This window comes from Anser brachyrhynchus (assembly GCF_964034855.1).
Source record: "Anser brachyrhynchus genome assembly, chromosome: 1".
NCBI lineage: Eukaryota > Metazoa > Chordata > Aves > Anseriformes > Anatidae > Anser > Anser brachyrhynchus.
The window spans coordinates 41,690,454-41,713,895 of NC_137694.1; the positions used below are offsets into that span (position 1 = coordinate 41,690,454).

The window sequence follows — 23,442 nt, forward strand, 5'->3', positions numbered from 1 at the left end:
TTTTTAGGTAACATCCTAACCTACCTGTGGGTGTGTGATGTGCTGTTTCCCAGGATTTTGCTTCTGTTGCTGTCTGGAAATGGGATTTGATCAAAGTGCATCTGAGGGAAAGGTGGAAAGCAGAAAGTTGATAGGAGCCTAGGACAGTGTGGAGTTGTGTAGGACATGGCAGTGGGTATGGTTGCTCCCAAGGACTCCATTTTTAGCCACATGCAACCACTGTCCACAGATTTGCATTTGGAAATGTCTGCTCCTTCACAGGAAATCAGGAAAGGTATACTTTATATATAAAGTGGTTATAAACCAACACTTTCACTTGTGCTCAGGCCTGCCAAGAGCTGTAGGGTATGATGAGGGCTGTGCCTGCCTTGTGTGAAAGCAGTGAGGGATCTATCTGAGCTACTATGACACATAGATGTTTGGTAGTATTAAGCTGCCAGGGCTGCCAGTAAAGTAATTCCTATTTTATAAATTATTTTTAATCAATAAAATTAACTTTTAAAGTTTATTTATTTATTTATTTATTTTTAAACCAAGGTTCTGAGCTTTGAAATATTATAAAATAATCAGCAATGTACATGTGGTGTTATTTAACAGTCATGGAAGTTTACTTATTTATTGAAGACAGCCTACCTCACTGTGTAAAACTGATGCAATTGTATGTCAAAATATTAGCCTCATCAAATTATTCTTTTTTTCTTTGATGTGAACCTTTAGGAGAAATTCAAAGGGGATTTTAAGAGCCCTTGAAAAGATTTAGTTATTCAATTCTCTCTAATTAATTGATTTTGCTAAAATTTGCCACTTTCAGATTATTAAAGTTAAATACAAGATGTTTACGAAACCAGGGACTTTGTTTTTAAAATGTATGTATATTTTAAAGCAAATGTTTTTGTATTTGAATCATATTTGATTTATCATATTAAAAATATTTTTCTTTTGATGTGCTTTCCCTGTATGTGGGTATGGGGAAATAATCTGTTGAAGGGAAGGTGACAGTAACATTGTATAAAACGGAAAGTGATTAATGTAGTGGGTGTTTTTTTTTTTTTTTTTAATCCTTTGGAAAAAAAAAATGCAATGTGAGATGTGATAAATCAGTAGCCAAGCATTTAGACTTTTCAAAAATACAATCAGTGACAGAATAAAATTTGACTAACTTTACTGGGGTGTTTCTCACAAGAAATATTTTAGGGCACCTTCCCAAGTTACAAGAGCAACAAGCCTGATATTTCTTGCTGCCAAAGGCCACCCCAGTACACTGACTGCCTTGTCATCCAAACCCCTCCAGAGCCAGAATCGTTACCAAAACACAGGGTGCCAGGAAGAGCTTTCTCTATGCTTTGAAGTCAAAATACTGGAATGAGTAATTCTATACAGGTAAAGCTGCATGGGAGATGCTGAAGAAATTCTCAGGCAGTGATCTGGTGTGTGTGGCCCAGGTACTTTTTCCTCTCCATGCCTGGGGTTGGTGCGACACTCTCCGGGGAGCCCTTCTAGGCTACATGTTTGTGATGGTAAACAGACTGACATCTACTGAGCTCTGATTGACCTGTGGATTATTAGTGTCAGTGGAGCTGAACCAATACTTGTGTTAATTGGGAAATTCCCCTAGAGCCCTTAATGTAAACCTAGTTTGACTTGTAAATCAATAAACATTTATTTTAAGGAAATACACAGTCTTATGGTCCTTAAATACTTGGGGTGACATGAAGAGAAAATATCCTTCTAGTTAGAGAAAGGAATTTCAATCCTTTGGCTAGACAAATATGTGTATATCCTATCAGCAAGTTTTGCCACCAGTTATGCCAAGCTGGCTGAGGGCATATGAATTGCAGTTGTAGCGTAACAAATATTTCAGATTGCTCTATGCTACTTCTGGGCTAATATTCTTGGACTACTTGTATCCTGAGGGCAGAGAATAAATCAGAGAGGAAAACAGAGTGAGTTTGCAGGACTGAGCCAAAACACCATGCTTATGGATGGTCCTTACCATCAAGCACTCTGAAAGATAAATGTGTGGTGAAAGACTTTGTAATGTCATCTTATATGCCTGCACAGGTGAGAGTTTTTAATGAGTGGGATGTGGGCAGAAAGAATTAAACGACTAAAGCACAACCACAAGTGGAAAAACAGTTATTTGATTGATTATTTTTCCTGCTAAATACATATAAGTTATCCCCAAGATAAAATGAAGTTTCTGGTTTTGTATATAAATACCTTTGGAAGTACTGTAATGATATTTTCCTATAAACTAGTGTACTTCAGTATTATAAAGTACAAACATAAAATACAGATGTCATTCTGCTGTAATACCTCAGAGCTGAAGTACCCTAAAGAAATCTTAAAAATTTGACAGATTGTTTAAGTGAAAATACCTATTGTTGAGTTTGCTCAGATATTCTGATATTCAGATATTCTGATATTCAGCTATTCTCAGATATTTTGGACTCGATGATCTTGAGGTCTCTTCCAACCTAGAAATCTGTGATCTGTGATTCCTTTTGTACAAATACTCCTTTTGCTACCTTATTTCTTTGAGAAATTTGGAAAGTGTTTTGGATGTGCATACCCTGTTACTATGTAGTTAATAGTAGATTGTCAAAGGCATAGAGGGTTGGATTGGAAGCACTTGGGGAACAATTTTCTGTATCAGTGAAGATGAGAACTGGAGACAGATGTCAGTGATGAAATGTGGGATTTTGTTTCAAGCTGCACTGGGACCAATTATTTACCTGCCAAAAACCACATTCAAATTTGTGGGTGCACACAGAAGTTGTTGAGACTTGAGGATGATTTTATACTTTATGAGACTAGTTTTTCCTCCTCAGGAATTTTACAAGGCACAATTCTGTTATTCCACTACTGTTATTTCTAATGGTATTCAGCTTTTGAATGGTCCTATATCTATGATGAAGAATTAAATAATATCACTGTCTTTTTTATTGCTGTTTAGGCTTAGTATTGTGCTTAAGTGAAACAGGTCTCATCATGCTACCTGATACAGAGATACAATTCTTAACTGCCACAGAGGTTCCAGCAAAACCAGGGTGATGTTCAGCACTGGCCTTTAATACACTTACTGTGTTCTGATTCTTAGTTTCATAAGTACATGGAAGTACATGGAAGTCTGGGGCAGTACTGTAGACCAAGAATTATTCAGAAAGTTTTGGGGGCATCAGTTTGGAGATGTATAATATGAGCTAAAGAACTGGCAGTGCAAGGGTATGTAAGGGATCCCCTGTCTGTGGCAAAGGGGACCAATTGCTCCCATCTCAGCTGGCATTAAATGAAATATAGTCTCTGTCCGTACATCTGGGACCAGTGCACAGTCCCAGCCTCTGTGATGACTGGGGATATAGGATGCTCCTGCTTGGGGCACCAATATCCAGATTTGCTGGATAACTAGAAAGTAAAATGGAGCTTATTAGGTAAAATGTCATTTCATATTAAATCAGAATACACTTAAAGTCTTTTTTTTTTTTTTTCCAGTGCAAGGGGAAGAAAACATTAACAACAACAAAACCACAAGTGAAAAAACAAAACAAAAAAAACCCTGTTTTTCTATGTTAGAAATGCTCAGTCCCAGGAGTATAAAACTTTTGGTTTGCACACAGATAATTAAAAGAAAAAAAAAATATAATTAGGTTCACCAAATTGCCAGTGGCATGGGAACTCTTTTTTAGGTAGATCCCAGGGCTTGGGATTTTTTTCGTAGTTCTGGCTAGTCCATATTTAATTCTGTCTTCTACATGATCTGAAGCCACATCACTTGTCATCCAGTAGAACTCCCTCACCAGCCTGCTAACAGTTATGCTGAGATGTGGATCTTTCTCAGTGATACCATTACACTGTGTGCAAAATATGAAACACTCACTGACAGATACCATCTGCCAGTAATTCCTACTCTCTCTCTCTGTCCCTCTGCGTAATATATTTCAGTATTTCAAACAAAGTAGAATCAAATAAACTAAAATAAATCCATTGCAGAATGCGCTGTAGACTGCTAACTCAGATGTTGATTCTCCAATAGTGAAATCAGATTGTAAGACCATGGAAAAGTGCAGGTTGGAAGGGACTTGAAGAAGTGATTTATTCCAAAGCAAGGTTAAGTGTCCAGTCAGACCAGGTTCCAAGGACTTTTTCCATTCTGGTCTTGAAAACTTCCAAGGATGGTGACAGGACAGCTTCTTTGCACCTCTGTTGTAGCGTTTGACAGTCCTCAAGTTGAAAAGCTTTCCCCTTATGTCCAGTCTCAACATAGCTGTTTCAACTCATGTCTGTTGTCTATTGTTCTTCAGTCACATACCACTGTGAAACTCTTGGCTACTTCTTCTGATGATGTCTTTGCACATTCTGTCTGACTGCTATTAGCTTAGTCATTTTCTTAGTCTTCAGCTTAAACTCAGGTTATCCTGGTTCCTCAGCCTTTCCTCACCAGGCAAGTGCTCCATTCCCTGACTGCCCTGTTAACCCTCTGCTGAACTCAGCTTCAGGGGAATTCATTAACCCTGGAAACTTTGTTGTTAAAGAGTTCTTTATAAGTCTCATGCCAGTCAGGATAAGATTTGGCAGCTTTAACAGAGGTCATGGTCTCACAATACAAAATATTCAGTGTCAATACTGCCTTGAGCTATTCACATCTCCCAGTTCTTCAGAAAAAACATGTGGGCTATGCTGGAATCAGATTAAGTAATTTATTTTATCCTTACAAAAACAAACAAAATAAAACAAAACTAAAACAAAACCAAAAACAAACAAACAACAACAAACAAACCAACACTTGGATAAAAAGGTTTTATTTTGTTTAAAAACAAATCCATTCAATCCATAAACATAATTGGCACTACCAAGGGGTAGAGGGTTGTGACATGGAGATAGCTATGATGTCAGGGACAGAAGGACAAAGTCATGAATAGTTTAATTTGGTGTTTCTGCTGCATTCTTCATAACTGGAAACTGAAACCCTGAGTGACTGAAATCTAGTCATATCTAAGGGAGAACCACAGTGTGGTGAGTGGAAGGAAACAGCATCTCAAAAAGCTGATTATTCTCATCCTTGAAACAACCTCTAGTTTCTGTCTGTTGAGCGTATTTACAGCTGTACTGGGTCTGGCTGGGATGGAGTTAATTTTCCCCATAGCAGCCCATACAGTGCTGTGCTCTGCACGTGTAGCTAGAACAGCTACAGGTATCAGACCAGTGTTGTGTCTACTGCTGAGCAATACTGGCACAACATCAGGACTCCCTCTAACCCCCTCAGAGCCAGCAGGCTGGGGGTGGGCAAGAGAAGAATAACTGGAATTATTGGACTGTGTGTATCCAATGGCCTGGCACATCGGAACCTCAGGAATACAAAGCTCTAGTGGACACCAGCGCACAGTGTAGCCTAATGCCATCAGGCTACCAAGGGACAGAACTCCCCTGTATCTCTGGAGTGACAGGGGGATCCCAACAGCTAACTGTACTGGAGGCTGAAGTGAGTCTAACTGGGAAAGAGTGGTAAAAGCGCTTTTTTAAGCAGCTGTCTACCTTGCCTGATCTCTCAGAAGACCCATCTGTTGTAGGATTGCTCAGGGTTGAAGAACAGCAGGTGCCAATTTCTACCACAATGATGCACTGACAGCAATGTCACACCAACCGACTCCCTGATTCCCATCCATGAGTTAGTTCATTGGGTGAAGAGCCAAGAAGAGATCAGCAAGACTCACTCACCCTTTATTAGTCCCATATGGCCAGTGCGAAAGTCTAATGGAGAGTGGAGACTAACGGTGGACTATTGTGGCCTGAACGAAGTCACACCACCACTAAGTGCTGCAGTGCCGGACATGCTAGAACTTCAAACTAGAGCCAAAGGCAGCCAAATGGTACACCCAATTGATAATTATAATGCATTTTTCTCCATCCCATTGGCAGCAGAATGCAGGACACAGTTTGTTTTCACTTGGAGGGAAAGGGCAGCTGACCTAAACCAACCAAAGGGATATTCCATGCCATATGGTGTCACACTCAGCAATGAAAGGTAGAAAAAGGAAGGAGAGGGGAGGGGTGGGCCCTCAGTGTGAAAACTTCTGTCCTCCCAGACAATGGCTATGTGCTTTGAGGCCCTGGTTCAAGGATGTGGTCAAGCATTGCTCGTTTGTGGGAAGTTGAGAGTAATTTCTTTCCTCTGTGCTTCCACACGGCCTTTGCTTGTATTTTTATTTGTTGTTGTTGTTTTCCTTTTTCCCTTTCCCTTTTCCCTTTAGTTAAATTATTTAATTTTCCCTTAATAATTATTTTTCCTTTAATTAAGTTACCCTTATCTCAACCTGTGAGCTGTTTATTTCCTTTTCTTCTTCCCTTCCTCTTCCAAGGGAAAGTGAGAGAGCAGTTGTGGTGTAGTTTAGCTGTCGAGCAAGGTAAAACCACCACAACAGTTGAGGCTGATTTGCCTAGACTTAAAAAAATAATCTATAAAGATGTATGGAATGAATCCCTGTTTGCGTGTGTCCTAGAGTAGGCAAAATCCCCTCTACCATCTTCATCCTCTTACTGCCTGGAGTGATTCCTTTCTCTCAATACAGACCAGGTTATAACTGTGACTTTTGTTGATCTTCTCAAACTCTCCCTTGCATTCAGTTGTCTTCCTATTGTTGACCTGCCTAAAACTGAATACCTATTTCATGGGCTAACACTGGTGAAAAGTTGAAGAGAGACGCTTTGAACTGCAGCCTCAATGGTTTTTCAATGTTACTCTTCCACTAAGACGTCAAGCATATTTTGCAGGAAGGGCAGCTGTCTGGGATGTAATTCAATAGGTTTGCTTTGGGCAAGTTTAGACACGTGTTTAACATAATACAAAATGTAGTTCATAATTTGATAGAGACATGTTCCTTTCTGTAACGGATACAACAGACAGATGGGGGAGCACAAGTTTCAAGAGAGAAAATTATGACTCCTTTGCAAAACATGCTTGTTGCACAGCAGCTGCTTGCCAACATCAGCTAACCTTCTCATGCCCTACAGCTCTGCAAATTTATTTTAAAAAATTTAAATTGTTTTAGAGAGACAAAAGTATTTTGTTATATATTATATTTTAGATGCTTTTTTTTTTACATTCTGAAATAAAACATCTTGAAATTTTGAAATGAAACACTTTCAAAATTAAGAGTTAAATATTTATTTAGAAGAAACGTAATGTAGACAAGTTTTTCAGTACATTTTTGGCTGAAATGAATCACTGAAACTGATCACTGTTTAATTTAGAAACTAAGTTAAACAGGTCAGTTTGAAAGAGAATTTTGAAAGAGAATAATGTTTAGAGAGAAGATGAGACAGTAAAAATACTTTAAGAAGCAAAGTAAGAATAATTTAGTCTTCACAGTTTTCAGGCTGAAATGTAGATTTTCTACAAATATTTTATCTAGTTTTTATTTAAACATTTCTTGTGTTGCCATCTTTCTACTCATACTTTTACAAATTCTCCTTGTTGCACCCCACTCTAAATTTTAAACTATGATGTCTCTGTGGCTTCAAAGTGCAAGAAATATTTAAATCAATTTCCCATGGAAATTGTCATTGCCTGAAGTATAACAGCCCATGCTTATATAGGTGTTTTTACAGTGATCAATATGTATTTTTTTGCCCAGTGGATAAGAACTGGACATGTACTCTGTTGTTAGAATTGAAAGTGGAAAATTTATTCCTTCTGTCACAACATTCCTAGCTTTCTGGGAGAACAAATTAGCTTAAAATAAGTTACAGTTGTAGCAGTTTTTAATTGTTTCAGAACCTTCCTGGTAATATGGGATGATTTAATATTTCATGTGGCTTCCTTTCCTGCTTTTGTGCTTCAAAGAGTGGTGAACAAATCAGCAAAAACTTCAGAGCCAGCTTCTGTCCTGTACCTCCACTACTCCCACCAGCTTCAGTTTACAAACTCTGCTTAATGGCTTGAAACGGATATGTCCTTATAGGCCCAAATCTGCATATGACGACTGAGCTCTTTCTGGTGGCAGTGAGAACTGAGCATGTGGTGAAGCTGCAGGATCAAACCCTTCAGGGGTACATTAGAGTACAGCTGAAGGCTGCTTGTCTGCCCTGGCTTCTTTGACTATAATTGCACTCATGTATTTTAATCTGTATCTTGTCTTCTTTGGCTTAATGTGAGGAAGAAAATTAAAAGTAGCTCATTAAGTACAGTAATTTATGCATACATCCAACATGCTATATAGACACACTGACTATGTTTAAAAATAGGTTGCATTACAAACAGAAAAATGTCTGGTGACTTTCAGCTTACCTCTTTAAGAGCAGCATGTTAATAGAAATTTGGATTTAGTATAGAATCTTTAAAAGTTAAAAAAAAATAATAAAAATGATGGCAAGTATGGAATTTTTTAAAAGGGGAAAGAAATCTAAGTATTAATTTCAATCTGGGCACATAATAGTTATAGGGTGCATTTTCAAATCTATATAATTAAGGGCTTTAGAAGGATTAGAAGGCAGCTTAAGTCACAGGATTTTTAACTGAAGTGTAGTCATGGGCTATGCATAATAATCTGGATTTTTTCCTACACTGATCAGCTGAAGGACAGTAGAACTGGTAATGATGAAACTATTACAGAATCCAAGTTGTGACTCATAAACGTTCCTTACTGTAAGCATAAGAATACAGTGGTACTGTTTGCTTCTTCAGTGCAGAGGTATAGGAATAAAATGATCACAAAAATAATTACTATGTAATCCTTTCCCAAATATTTTAGACATTGGCCAGATTCTCGTACCATTTTTGCTATATATGTATGGATGGATGGACGGATGGACAGATGGACAAATAATCTACCATTTTGATTTTCCTACAATAGCTACTTTTTCTGAGTATCTACTCAGCTCCATCTGCATTCTTACCATGTCAAAATCTTTATAACTGTCATCCACAACTTGAAAGTGCCTGATTTTTTTCTTTCTGCTGCCTGAAAGGTCATAATGACTCACAGTCATTTTCTTTGCATTGCAGTTGTAGCAGCTTACTGATCTGCTGTTTCATAACTGAGATCTCTTCTAACAGACTAGCATAGTAGGTGATGATGAGGAATCACCAACAAAAACCGGATGGCCCCTCTCACCCCTGCCCTGCCCCCATTCCTAGGCAAGGCCAGAATCTTTTTTGCTCTCTATATTGTCCTTGGGGTCCTGGTCCATGGCTATGACTCTTAGGTAATACAGAAACACATAGAAAAAGAGCATCCAGGTTTGCTACTGCTTTCCATTGCTATTATAGAACAGTTTCATCTGTATAAAGTCAGTAGTGGTAAGAAGGTTTGTAGTAGACTTCAGAAAGGCCCTTGGACTCCTGCTTTTATGGTCAAAACACTGTGCTATTGGGAGTTATAAGTTGAGAGACTTTTGGCAATAAGAGTTTTGCTCATATTGAGTGTCATGGCAAACATAAATTGCTGTTCTCTGCGACTTTCAGTAAAGGAGAAAAACAACATGTTTATATCAATTCAAAATAATATAAAAATCATCTGAGGCTTTCAGATTCTAAATTCTTTGCTCATTTCTTAGACTAGCACTTTCAATATAACATTCACAGATTTAGTTCTGGGCAAGAAGTCTCAGTCTTTACATAACCCATTGCCCTTCAAATGATTTTATTCCATCCACAGATGAGTTTTGACTTCAACCAGGCTGCCAATTCTCTTGCCAGTAGAAGACGAGAATTTGAATGAATAAATTTTTAAAACCTACCTTGATAATTTTTTTTTTTAATCAGTTCGTAAGAACTTCTGCATAAGCCGGATTTGTTTCAAAGAGTTCAGAAAAGTGAAGCTGAATAGTTCGGCCTGCCAATTTAAGCAAATCTCATAATGGTCCTAAAGTTTCTACCATCCCCACTAATTTATACATTTTCTTTGAACTGATTTACATAAATGAATAATATAATCCCAACCTCAGAATACTTGAGTGAGAACTATTGAGCACATGTGGCCATCGAAGTGTATGGAAAGATTTCTATCTGTGGAAAGATTTTTGTGGAAATTAGGCTTGGTTCTTGGGTTCCGTGAAACCATTGCAATTTGGGATGTTTTTTTCCCCTCCCTTTCATTGAAAGAAGTGAGAATTAGGTACTCAGAGACCTTTAAAATTCTGTCCTTTCAACAGCTTTGCTCAAACCCTTGTTAAAGAATAGTTAATAGTTAAAGTCTGTAAGATTTTGCTTTCACGTGTACAATGTAAATCCAAATATAATTAGTGAGAACTAGAGGTGGCCTAAGCTGAAGTCTGAAATGACTGGGGATATTCACAGCCAGCTGAGGGTATGATCCAAAAGGTATGATGCTAAGGTCTGACTCACTTTTACTCTGTTTCCTGTTGGGTAAGTCTCCTAAAGTCTCCTATTGAATGTTTGTATTTTTTTAATTGAAACCAACTGTCTTTCATCAAAGCAGGGGGAACTGTGGGATTCTTGAAATCCCAGATCAAAGAAAAGCAATCCTCTAGTCCCAGTTGGACAATGTAGATTTTTCTGAGCTCCAGGTACTGCTGTGTTATGTGGACAGACAGGGTGGGTTGAAACCACTAGTATGCTCAGGAATATCTCTGTGACTCTGCTGGCTTCTTTGTACAGCAAACAAAGGGTGGCTTAAAGGTAGTTTCAAAAAAAAAAAAAAAGGAAAAAAAAACTATCAGGATATATTTTTAAACAGAAGTCATCAAACAGAAGTTCATAAGAAGGATTCGTATTTTGTTTAATCAAAAAAAGAGTTGGTATATAATACAAAACAAATGAAATAAAGAAATATTTTCTGCTGGAGAAAAACACACTGGAAATAATTATACTAGGGATAAAGTTTACTTAATTAGTAGAAAGTATATTTTATTGAAATGATTATTATTTGTAATGAGTTGGATGATTACAAAATAGTTGTGGAACAGTTTTAAAGACACGTGTTTAGAGAAATTTTGAGCTGTCTGCTAATCAAATTCACAGCAGTCTAGAAATAAATTAATAAACTAATAAAATGTTCTGCAGTCTTGAATAAGAGCTGGGTAGTCATGCCTGCTGCCTGTGTCAGCACTGAAAAAAATCTTTTCCTGTATTGTTCTTAAAGATTTTCTCTGTGGAAAAAAAAGTTCTTAAAAATGTTCTTCTCTTGATATTTACATTCTCAGTAGTTACATTTTCCCTTGATTTGGAAGTAAAATATTTCCAAATAGGATTCGTGTTGAAAATACCAAATATTTATGATGTCAACTTGTAGAATAGCCTGAAGGGAAAAAGAGGGTTAGGGTAAAGAACTGGAATGTTCACAAGTGTGTTGGAGGATAGAAATCTTAAACAGTGTAATATTTATGAGCAAGCAAGAGGCTACATTCTGCTCTCAATTACTCTGGCATAAATCTAGAATTACTCATTGGAAGTTCAAAGTTTTTGCTGCAGATTTACACCCATATAACAAGGAACAGAGTTCAGTTCTGTAAGGGTGGGAAAATCAATTTGGCCAGAGTTAAACTAGCCTGAAACTCAAACTCTAATCACAGAAAGAAATCTTTTCCAGGTCAAATACCAGATTGTGCATTATGTATCTCTCTTTTTCTTTCTCTTTAGCTAAGATATGGAGGCAAGCATATAGCCCTATTCCTTGCAGTAGCATCCCATGACACTAGGCATTGGACTGCTTTTTATTGTCTAAGGCAGAGTGAAGTGCTCAGATACAGTAGAATTGAGAAGCTTCACAGAAGACCAAAAGGAATCAGGACTAGAAGAAGTATTTTCTCTCTTATAGCTTGAAGGAGTAGAGTGCAAAAGGTTGAAGATGTAGACTTGCAAAAGGTTAGTGCTCAGGGAACCACAGGAGAATAAGAGGGAAAAGACAGTTAGAATCAAAATCCCATATTATGGGATACTAGGAAAGGAAGAGGTCTTTCCCAAATTGAAGTAAGTTTCAGAAAAGACATGAATCCTTTGACAGGTTGTCAGAGTCCACTTTTGAATATTTGCTAGTGACAGATCCCAGTATTGCTCAGGTGGTTTATCCTGCAGAAATTGTAATGCTGTGCTATGATGGTTTCTGAAAAGAAAATAAATACCGCCTACACATCTTGTTCTTATTCTGGAGAAGATTCTCTCACTGGGTGCAGGGAAGGGAATGGAATGAAAAATAAGTCTTTGAAAGAGAGTAAAAGAAAATTATGAAGGAATAATGTATGGAATCTAATTATACCTTTTCTAAATGTAGTGAGTGAGACTGTGTCGATATGGCTCATGCTTGGCTGACTGAGACGGCTAGAATTATGCAGTTTTGTACCAGCCAAAAATCTTTCTGGATCTATCAAGAAAGTTATTGAATCATTGGCTGTGATGATACACAAATTTATAAAGAACACCTTTTTTGTAGATAATGGTCTCTGACTTTGTCACCATTGAATGTTTGCATGCCACTGTTGACATTTTCACTAGTGGCTGTTAACTTAGTGTTTACCGAGTTTTAGCCAGCAGTATCTGTTTAACTGAATGCTCCAGCCAAGTGACCAGTTTAGTCTCCCTTCTGTTTTTGATAAAGCTGTTCTTTGTTCATAGCTCATCCTAGGCTTATTGTTAGGTGGAACAAAATTATTTTGGGTTTCTATTTTTTTTTTTTTATTTAATTTGTGAATGCTGATGTTGCTTTTATGGCTGCCATATGCTTGTTACATATGTCAGTTCTAAAAGCCCCGCTGATGGATGAAAGCTGGGAGAGGAGTTTTATCATTTGTCTCCCATCTAGCACTTTTCTTGCACTTGAAGGTAAGTCCAATATAATAAATAACCAAAGCCTTTTTTTTTTTTTTTTTTTTTAACATGCCACATCTGTAAGGTAATATTTCTCCCCAGCATGCTGAGAAGCAGGAAGGAAGCATCTAACATCTGCAGGATTTGAAGTTATTTTTGACAGCTGTGTGCTATTCTGTATTTTTTTTGGGGGAGAAAGATAAAACAACCCAGGTGAATTGCTCAAAGTACATTAACGTCTGTCAGACATGTTAAACACACGTACTCATATGTAGATAAAGATACACACAAAAGATAAAATTATGTATCTATATACAGAGTGGTGGTGAGAAAATATGTTTTGATGACCTGAAAAGCTGCTATTTTAATGTACAATCAGATTTCTTTTAAGGTGGAACAAGGTATATGGTATACTATAGATGGGAGTTGTTTGGTAATGAGAAACAGCAGTTCAGCCTTGACACCTATTGATCAAAAACCTGGCAGGTTTGGTCTAGAGACATGTAGGATCCATTTCAGCATTTGGCCTGGAGCACGCTCTGATCACAGAAGAACAGAGTAAGGCACAAGCTTTCAAGGCTAAATGTAGGAAATGTTCACATATGGCCAACAGGAGATAGAATCAGACAGCTGAGATTTTTAGTATATGCATGGGATCTGTATTTAGTGCAAGAGAAGAACATTCACTTAGAGCCAAATAGTACGTGGTCAAGATTTTTAATTCATATTAATATTTTGTGGGTAGAGATGAGTGACCTATCTGCTGGAGCTCCAAGTTGGCGAAGCAAAACACAAGCCACAGCAAGTGTGGTGATGAGCCCTGGTGAAGAAATGTTGCTAAAAACTGTGTACCTTTATCATAATTTCTTGGTCAGAGCAGGCCTACAGCCCAAAGTCACAAGCAGAGAGATCACGTCTGATTCCAAAAAAAAAAATAAAAAGAAATCTTAGTGTGACTTCCAAATACTTTATGATATTTGATATTCACCTAAGAACATGAGATCTAAAATGACAGTACTGGCAATAGCAAGGATCCATCAGTAAGTATATTGCGTTTCACCATTGGAAGGAGAAGACGTGCAAGAAAGGTGTATGGAAACACGCATACAGGGAGTAATGCTTCTCCCAGAATACCCATCCAGCATCAGAGTAAAGCAAATGCCAGATTTCAATTGGAAGTGTTGCAAGGAAGGTAATGTAATGGTGGTCTTATATGTCTCCACTAAGAACTACAATGTTTGCCTATACTAGCACTCTTGTCTGCAAAATGCCAGCTGGTATCTTCTGAATTAGGGCAAATGATAGAGGTCTTTTCCAGCCTAAATGATTCTGTGATTCTATGAGTCTATGAAATGCAATATAAATATGAAACATTTACGCGGTTAAATAAAATGAAGTTGGTATTGTAAGGAATCTTATTTGATAACAAAATAATGATGACTATCTGCCAGGAGAACAAAACTAGTAACAGGAAATCAAAAACATGACTTGGATCATTCACCTTTAGTGATAAGCAGTGAGGACTAACAGGTAATATTATACAATAATTGCACCTTGATCAAGGTATGGGGAGTTAGAAGGGTAGAGATGTTACAGCTAGCACAGTAGGTATTATAAATTATGGGTGATGCAAGCCAGCATTAAATTACTACTGTCTCAAAGCAAGAAGGAAGTAGACAGTAGGCTGTGAGTCAGAAGTGCTCCTCCAGCTGCAGTGCAGCTCACACTTGTTTAAGGTCAAATATCAAAGCTAGTCTCTGAAAATCTATCTTTGTTTTCAAGAAGTATCCCTTATGTATTAATGTAGTCTTTTTTTTTTTAATACCTATTCCTGACCTTTTGCTCCCAACCATTTCCATGATTATTAAAAAATTGTTCTTTTCTTCACTGCTGTCTATATTCACTTCTAGCAGAGCAACTGTACTTCATATCTCTGAAACTCTCTGTGCAGTAATTTCCATTGACTGCAGGGGTATCTGCTGGTGATAGTGAAGCTGATTGACTTCAAAGTCTCTCAGTGTTGTTGCCGCACTTGGCCAAGAGTCTGCTCATGACTGTAGCAGATGTTTCTTTTTTTTTTTTTTTTTTTTAATAGACCAACGAGAACCTTATGGAGCAGTTTTTTACTTCAGTCCTGAAGTGAATGCCAGCATAGCTATGACTTTGAAACCCTCTATCAGAACAACAGTGCTTGTAAGAGGAAAGTTTCCCTTTCCAGCAGATAAAAGCACAGGTTGGCACTCTTGCCTGCTACCTGATGGTAGCTAATCAGCAGATTCCTGTTTAGTCTTAGTTGGTTTATCTTAATGGGTTATTTTTTACAGTTTGTTAGAAAATTTCACAGTAAGTTTATTGTGTGAAGAAATTTTGGATGAAAGTACTGAACAGTTCACACTTAGTATTAAGAGTCAGAACAGCTTTGATTAACTTGCAAACATTGTCAGTTTCCTTCTCATCTAATTGGGACTTATAAATGTCTCTTTAGAGTCATAAAATATTCCACTGAGATTTTAGAGTGTATGTGCAGTGGAAGAATTTTGTTCTAGGGGGATATGTGTTGAGAGCAGTAGTGATGTGAGAGAATTTATATGGACCAGTTTTGGGGGAAAAGAAATATCATTATGACCTCCTTCAAAACGTCAAATAGAGCAAAACTACTCCCATTGATAACATTGATAAAAATAGGTCAGGAGTTCTGTTCTTTACCACTTTCACTGAAAGTAATGTTAAAAATTAAGAACTTAATCATGAGTTCTAAAAAAAAAGTCTGCTTCTGTGTAGTCTACCTTAGATATTTCTCCAGTAATTCTAAAGAGAGCTGGAACACTCCTAAATGCCCTCAGAAGTGCTTCTTTGGTAATGTGGCAGTGAGGTCATGTAATGCATTCGAAGACACAAAGATATAGGGCATGCAAGAGTTGAAATCAGTGAGTCACTATGGCACAACAAAGATGATACAAAGCCAGAAGTCCCTTCAAAGATAGCAAGCTGGATGGAGAAGACAGTGGAAATTCAGAAGAGAGTGGAGAGACAGAAAATGCCAGTGGCCAGAAGGATGCTGGAGAAGCCAGTGTGCCTGCTATGGACACTGCTGCCTGGAGAGAGTTTGTAAATGGGAAATTGAGGATACAAGGAAGGAAAGAAAAAAACAAAAACAAAAACAAAAACATAATACTTTGATTCTTAGGATGAATGTAATCTTTCAGACTAGTTATGCATAATGAAGTTACTGGAGGGTTTCTTTGTTAACTGTACTTAACAGCAGCTTTGGGAGTCTGCAGCTTTTGTTATTTGGTCCATTTACTTAGAAAGGAACAAATGGATTAGCTTTTTTTTTTTTTTTTCATTTTTTCTTTTTCCTTTCCTCTTTCACCTCCCAAAGAGGGAAGCTGATGCTTTCATTAAGCTTTACCAGCTGGCCATATGGAATAGTCAGTAGGTCAGTATGTAAATACTTACATAGTGTATTCAGTTGCTATTAGTCCTTTCTTATTCTTACAACATTTTTGTTTACACTTCTCAATCCGATAGTATTTAAGCTTGATTCCTTTGAGCCAAACAGTCCATGATTAAATACAGTGCATAACAACAGAGAAATAATTATCATTTTTAACTCACACAGATGTATAAGTCAAAAAAATCTTTACTCAAGAAAGAGGGTACTGAGTTCCCGTGTAGACTTTGGAAGGTCATCTAGCCTCATGCTTCCACTTGACTAGATTTTGCAAGGATGTGTAAAGGTTTGATACCATCCGATGGAAGATGATGCAAATGTAAAGCATAAGTTTCAAAAGATCTGGTCATGTACATCAGCTAATGCATTCAAACCTATAAACTTCTGGATGAGCTTTGAAGGGACAAGTTGCTCAGAGGATAAAACGATATCCTTATTTAAAAGTTGTCTTCTTTGAAAAACTTCCCCAAACATTCAGCCAAAGCAGAAGGATTTCCTTTAGGAAGCCGGATGCACCTTTTTCTGTGACTGTAACAGGGCTTTGGATTATATATCTTTTGGAATTCCAAACTGTTAACAAAAACAATAGCAGCTTACTCAGTAGCATTACACACTGTGGATAAGATTAAATACTAGTTATGTGTGTTACCTTGAGACTAATAGAATCACCTAACTTTCGTATTAACAAAAATAATGTAGGTAGGATTATGCTGTGAACATGAGTAAGAGCTGAACAATTTGTCTCATCAGTATGTGTTAGATGTAACATAGTTTATTGCACCAAACACGGCATGCTTCTTGTTTTAAGTCAGCACTAATATATTAAAAATGTTTAAACCTGACTTATCTGGTATATTAAATAAATCATAATAAAGCTGTTTCAGATACCTTCAGTACTTTAGTATCGTTGGTTGCTCTTTCAAAGGTACTGTAATTGATTCCAAGAGTTCTTTGTCCCCAGCTGTTTCTATTTGGTGAAGAACTTTCTGCTCAACCTGAAATCATTGCGCACAAAATAGTGTGATTGTATCGGTGCATTCAAACTCCTTCAGAAGTTGGCCTGGCTCTTGTAAGCTATAGACACAGCTGTTACAGCGGTGGGATGAAGCAGGGAAACAGCTCAGAACAGACCTCTGCAGTCTCTGGACCCCTGACATTTCCTGTTTGACCCAGGACACATGCAACAGCTTCCTTGTTGAAGATCATAGACCAGAAGGAGCAAACAAATCTCTTGGCTCCACTTTTGAGGCAGGTGTCCCCTCTCTTGATATTTCCTGTGGTCTGGGAGACATTGCCAGCTGTCTGTTCAGTTCATGCAAGCAGTTTATCTGAGGGATGGGGGTAGAGAAGGGAACAGCCTTCATGGGACTCACTCTGGTATCAGATGTGATGAAGGAAAGGAAATTTATGCTGGGGTGTTGCACTGTGAATGATTATTCCTGTTAAGTCTTTAGAGCTAAAATTCACCTTAATAGTACAACTGACAGATACCGTCTTTTATTAGGTTAGTTGAATTTCAGGTGTGTTTATTCTTGTTTTATGACATAAATACTATAGCTTTTTCTGGAATTTAGGAATAATCCTTAATGCATACATACTATCTTACTTTGATGTATAGATAATTTATCTAACTCATATTTTCTGTTAAAACATTGATTGCTTGATGCTTTCAGAGTCATGCTTTACGGCCGGGTTGTCATCATTTTCAATCTTTATTAGAAAAAGAAGTAGTTCTGCCTTCAACATCTCAGTGGAACTGTCACCGCAGTTGACAAGACTTCTAAGAATTGTGTCATGACCTTTGTTCTGTTTTGCCATTTTTTTGGTCTCTCTTTCCTGTTTTAGCTTCTTTCCTGACATCCCACTTGAAACATTGTCCTCCCTTTGTTTCCAAACTTCAGATGTCTTCCAGTTTCCTCATAACTCTCTAACCTTTCCTGTAAAACTTAATAATTTCCCTCATGACAGGGCTTCAGCCATGATCTGTGTCCATCCTGCATCCTGAATCTGGGTGATGTCCTCTACCTGCCTGGCTGGAGGATGTCTGAGGATAAATACCTAACAGTGTAAATGAGAAACCTACAGGTCCTCTCTCTGTACAGTGTGGTTAGCTTGACTTGTTTCTTTGCCATCCCTTTCTAGAAATGTCTCTATCAGCTTCGCACAACTAAGTGAAGGTATGTGTCCCTTGTTTCTATCTGCCAAATCTTTCTACTCACTTCTTTCTCTATCCTGCCAACAACACTATTGTTCTTCATGCCAGGCAGTCCAATAATCCAATGCTGTCTTTGACTTCATGTAACCCCAGGTCACAGGTACTTCTAGCAACTTCTCCACCTCTGGTTTCTCACAGGTAGGCCTTCTTTCTCTTTGAGTGCTATTCACACATATCTAAATCAACTTCATCTCTTTTTTGGATTCTCCGTGGCAGCCTTGACTGAAGGTCACTTAATTCCCTCCCTCAGAGATACCAAGAACAATCCCACCAAATTCATGAATACGAGGACACTTCCCTGTCTGGTGCAGACACCTTGTATCTGAGGTTCTGTGCCTCGCCTAGCCAGCTTCCCTGACAATACCTACACATGGTACCAGTTCGTGTACTTTGTCCACAGACATTTTATGCTGTGCTTTCTTGTTCACATGGAAACCATTAGTGAAACATAACTGTTAAATATTATTTTCCCCTGATATCCTTCATAAAACCTACATTCAGGCATGCAAAAGCCTTTAGAATGAAAAATGTAGGTAAATGATTTCTAAGGAGAGCAGATGTTTGTTTATTTATCTTTTGCTGTGAATTAGAATGAGAGAGAACAAAAAAGGAAGACTAGACTTCTAACCACGTTCTTACCTATGGAGTATCGTTATTGTTTTCCTCCATTACCTTTACTGATTCCTGCAGAAATCTTGTAGATTCTTCCTTGTATCTTCAGCAGATCAGAAGTGCTTCTGGGTTTTATTGTTGCAAAGATCTAGAAAAATGGGATTCTGAAGTTGATGGCAGTGAGCTGGTAGTCATAATATAATTAATAATTATTTTGAAAGAGTAATAATTATCTTGAAGGAGTAACACCAGCTTTGCATCATTGTTTCCAAACCCTTTTGGTTATGCATTGCAGATGACTTTCTCCTGGTAAGCTTGCTTACTTATTACTTTTAGGGTTTCTGTGCTGGGAAAATGGGTTGCAAAAGAGACTGTGGGTATCATGACCTCATCATTCGTATTCAAAAGAAGAACAGCAAGATTGCCATAATACATTACTTTGTAAAATTATAACCCTGAGAAGTAATAAGATTCAATTACACTTTTTTGGCAAAGTTCTGTTTAAGAAAGTATCTGTCTCATGACTCTAGTTTACTCTTTGTCTTGATTGTTGGTCAGCAATCCTCATGAGGATTTTTCATCTCCTCAAACCTTGCAAGAGATAAATCCCTCTTTTCCTGTGGTCCGCTTCAGCCTTTGCATATGTGCACTTTCTAAAGTGTTAACTGTTAACAGTTGTGTCTCAGAAACCTAAATTCCTTACACAGGCACAGTGCTTTATGGTGCTGGAGAACAAATGCAGACCGCACAAGGAGCTTTCTTCCCCTTTGCTCTGCACAAGACCTGAAATAATACACTGAACACGAATATTCCTCCCATTGGAGCAGAGTGGTGGATCCGGTGGGCTGATCTTGTCTAAATTGCAGAGCAGTTACCTATGTATAGTCTTCCATAAAGCCCACTGCTCCCACTGTTAGTGGTGGCAAAACCCGGGAGAAGATAACCAGAGGATGCTGAAATGGGTTTGCTGATCCTCTGTACACATACTGCAAAATGCAGGAGATTCTTAAACTAGGTCAGATTCACTCCTGTGAACTACAAACAAGAATAGCATAGTCAATATAGAGAGTTGAATTTGTAACTGATATGTCAGCATGATCTTTGTAAATGAAAGGTAGAAGACAATACTGTGTAACGTAGTTTTATTCTGCAAAATAATCTCAAAAGGTGGCTTAGGAGATTTCTTTTATTCAGCTTCTCATTTACACTGTTTTCTTTTAAATGCTTTGTGTAACTTACCATCCTCAACTTGAAAACTTAAAAGTCCAGAAGACTCTTATTTCCCCTTGGGCTTACATCTTAGTGTGAAGAGTATGTACTTTTCATGTACAGTATAGTTAATATCATGTAGGATAGTAGTGGCAGAGTAGCATTCATATTATCCTCTCTCTCTTTGTTTTATTACAGTAAAAAATAACAAGAAAAACATGTAACATTTTTGTCCACAATACTAAGTGATAAAATCCCATAGGATTTTAATGGTGTGGCATTTTTAAACTTTTTTTTTCCTTATATCACAGTTTAAAATGGGTTCCCCTGCTATAGGTACTCCAAGGAATTTACAATTGTCCTTTTAAGTAAGCATTTATGTTGCTTAGCAGTTTGGACTGTCCATTGTGGCTCATTTTATAGCTTCCTCTGTCTGCCTATATGCCTTGTGTTTTCATGTAGAAGGATTTAAAGTTGCTAGCAAGAATATTTCTGTGAACAACAAGCAGAAATGATGCTTTGGACATGGACTTCGTGGAGCTTTAAATGTTTTTAGAAAGGGAAGTGTTAAAACTGAATAGATGACGTTAGCACCACCGCTAAGAAAGAAAGAAAGAAGTGCCCTGAAAAGCTGTATTGACTAAATCTCCTAACAATGCTCGTGATTTTCCTATATCCTGCTCTGTGTTTTTGTATGGATTTTTCATAGCACAGGCAGACGTTACCCACGCTGTGATTCAGCGTCTGTTCCTAGCCACGCTCTTGCACGATTTTAACCTGATTTCACGGGAGGAACAGGGAATGAAACACCGTAGCTCATGGTTGTCAGCAGTGAAAAATAGCCAGGAATCAGACAAACAGCTTCATTGCTGAGATTATTTCCGGGATAAAAACTCTTCCAACAGCTGTTTGCTTTGGCCACTGCTCAGGTCCTTTTTTTCTTTTTTTTTAAATCAGAAAAAAAAAAGGCTTTTTTTTTTTTTTTTTTTTTAAGATGTGGGCTGGTTATTTATGTAGTCAGGAAGAGGTCTCTGCTTCCAGTGTTGTGGTCTCAGAGCTGTTTTGACAGTTGGAGTACGGAGAGATTTCATCTCCTCTCTCCTTCTTTCTCTCCCATCCTTCATTCATTTAATGCGCAGACCTGGAATGCTGTAGGAAGAAGAGAAAGCAAATTTATGAGTTCTTTAATCCCAGACAGGCAGCTTTGTGGCAGTTACCTTCAAAAAAAGTTCACGCCCCAAAGGAGTGTTTAGTCTTACGGAGCCACTGACTCACCGAGCAGCGCGTGTGAGTGTCTGTGAGGGAGAAGGGCAGAGATGAAGGAGAAGTTTTGCTTCCTCGTGAAACTCGTAATATTATTGTTTTAAGGAGTTTTTGAAAAGATGACTGCTACTTTTGTTTAAAGTATTTGTTCTGGAATTGCTGAAGCTGGAGTCTACCAGACTGAGGTCAGGAGCATTTTCTTTGGCAGAAAGAAGATACATTTATAGAAGCCATGCCTGTGCTTGGGGTTGCCTCCAAGCTAAGACAGCCAGCCGTAGGGTCAAAGCCTGTTCATACTGCCCTCCCGATACCAAACCTTGGCCCCACCGGCTCGCAGCAGTACTCACCAAAGTCCTTGGAGCTTACTGGGGCAGAGAGCTCAATGCTTTCTTGTCAGCTCACGTTAAAGTCAACCTGTGATTTTGGAGAGAGGAGAGCACTTCAAGGAAAAACCCAGGAGATTGAAGATAGCAAGGTTAGTTGTAAACTTTACCTGCAGATCTGAATTCTCAGAAAATGTTGATTTGCTTAGACAAAATCTTATAGAAACCTGCTGCATGTGGAGCTTGGGTGTAATTGGGTAAATGATAGACTTTTGCTGTCACCAGTGAACTTACATAGCAGCTTTGTAAATTTGGGGTTGCTCAGTGTTGTTGTTTGAATAAATTTTCTAGTTTTTAAATATTAATGCGAAGCTACTGATAGAATAAACTTCACAGAACATTTTGATAAGGATCGGTAGAATCACAAGTAGAAAATAATCATCCCAGCACCCAATAAACAGAGCAATGAAATGACAGCATTAAAAAAAAAATAATAAAAAAAATAATTGGCTGCTTCATGTTATATTATGAAGTTTAAAAAGAGCTCTCACGCCCACACCTATTCCCACAGGGAGGCTCTTTTAAAATAAAAACAACTAATTGATTTTCTTTTCACTTTTCAAATTATCTGGCTACACTTGCAGAACTGCTGAACAAGAAAAACAGCTTCCCAGTGAAAAGTCCCTGTGTTTTTCTCTTCTGCAAAGTAGCTTCTTGCTAGCCCCAATCTAGCTCTGATTCATTGTGATTAAATTATATATATATAAAAAATGTCTGAAGTAGGATGCCAAGACAGTTTTAGACTGTTTAAGGGTTTGATTTTTTTTCCCTTTGTAAGGGGGTACTTTTTGACTCATAATCATTAAAAAAACTTCTGTTTGATTTTCTTTTAGTCTTTCTGCTGTAGTTGAAAACATTTTTCATGTTTTGAACATGAGTATTAAGTCCCTTCTTGTCATTCATGTATATTCCTGTAGATCTTTCAGTACATCATGGCTGCATGTGTTGTTTTGCAGTTTCAGCAAGCAGTGTTATGTGAGGTTGCCTCCCCTTGCTTTTCTAGTACTTTTGGTTTGTGGAACTGATTTCCAAACTCTTATTAAACATACATTTGTAGTTGCTTCATATTTAATCTAAGGACACTTAAGTGTAATCACAGCTGTAAGAGTGTTGAGATAGATATAATATATGTACTTAGTTTTCCTTTGTGTTTAGTTACTGGGTTAATTCAGTATTCGTGAAGAAAGTTGGTTTTATGGTTAAAGCATAGGGTTGAGATCTTGAACATTTGGTTTCCTTTTCAATCCCTGCCACATATTTCCTATAGGATATTGGTCATGTCACTTAATTTTTCTCTCCGAGTTCTCTTTATCACCTCTCTCTGCCTTTCAAACATGATGAATTGGAGGTCTCAAAGGTGCTCTATAGAAACATAGAGAATGAGCAGACTGTTTATCTCTTGATTACCAAAAGTGATGAACAACCCTCTTCTGTGACATGAGTGCAACATGAAGATAAGAATAAAACTTTTCAACACAGTATAATTCCTGCTTAGTTGTTTATTTTTAATAACAAAATTTATTCAGTGGTTATTAAATGGCATGTA

The 23,442-nt window shown here is 37.7% G+C and overlaps 1 protein-coding gene across 39 annotated transcripts in view; it reads left to right on the plus strand.

Annotated features, from left to right (window-relative positions):
* The window catches only part of NAV3 (neuron navigator 3), a 555,833-nt gene that overhangs the window by 264,203 nt on the left and 268,188 nt on the right, over nt 1-23,442 (plus strand). For 28 of the 39 annotated variants that reach the window (XM_080604504.1, XM_080604505.1, XM_080604507.1 and 25 more), the window contains one exon: nt 1-21,988. This exon is cut by the window's left edge and continues 12,300 nt beyond it. The exons of 10 other annotated variants lie outside the window; for them this stretch is intronic. In XM_080604504.1, coding sequence (XP_080460630.1) covers nt 21,746-21,988 — 243 coding nt within the window. In that variant the 5' untranslated portion in view covers nt 1-21,745. The remainder of the gene's footprint in view (nt 21,989-23,442) is intronic. One more of the 39 variants, XM_080604525.1, reaches the window with a different exon arrangement.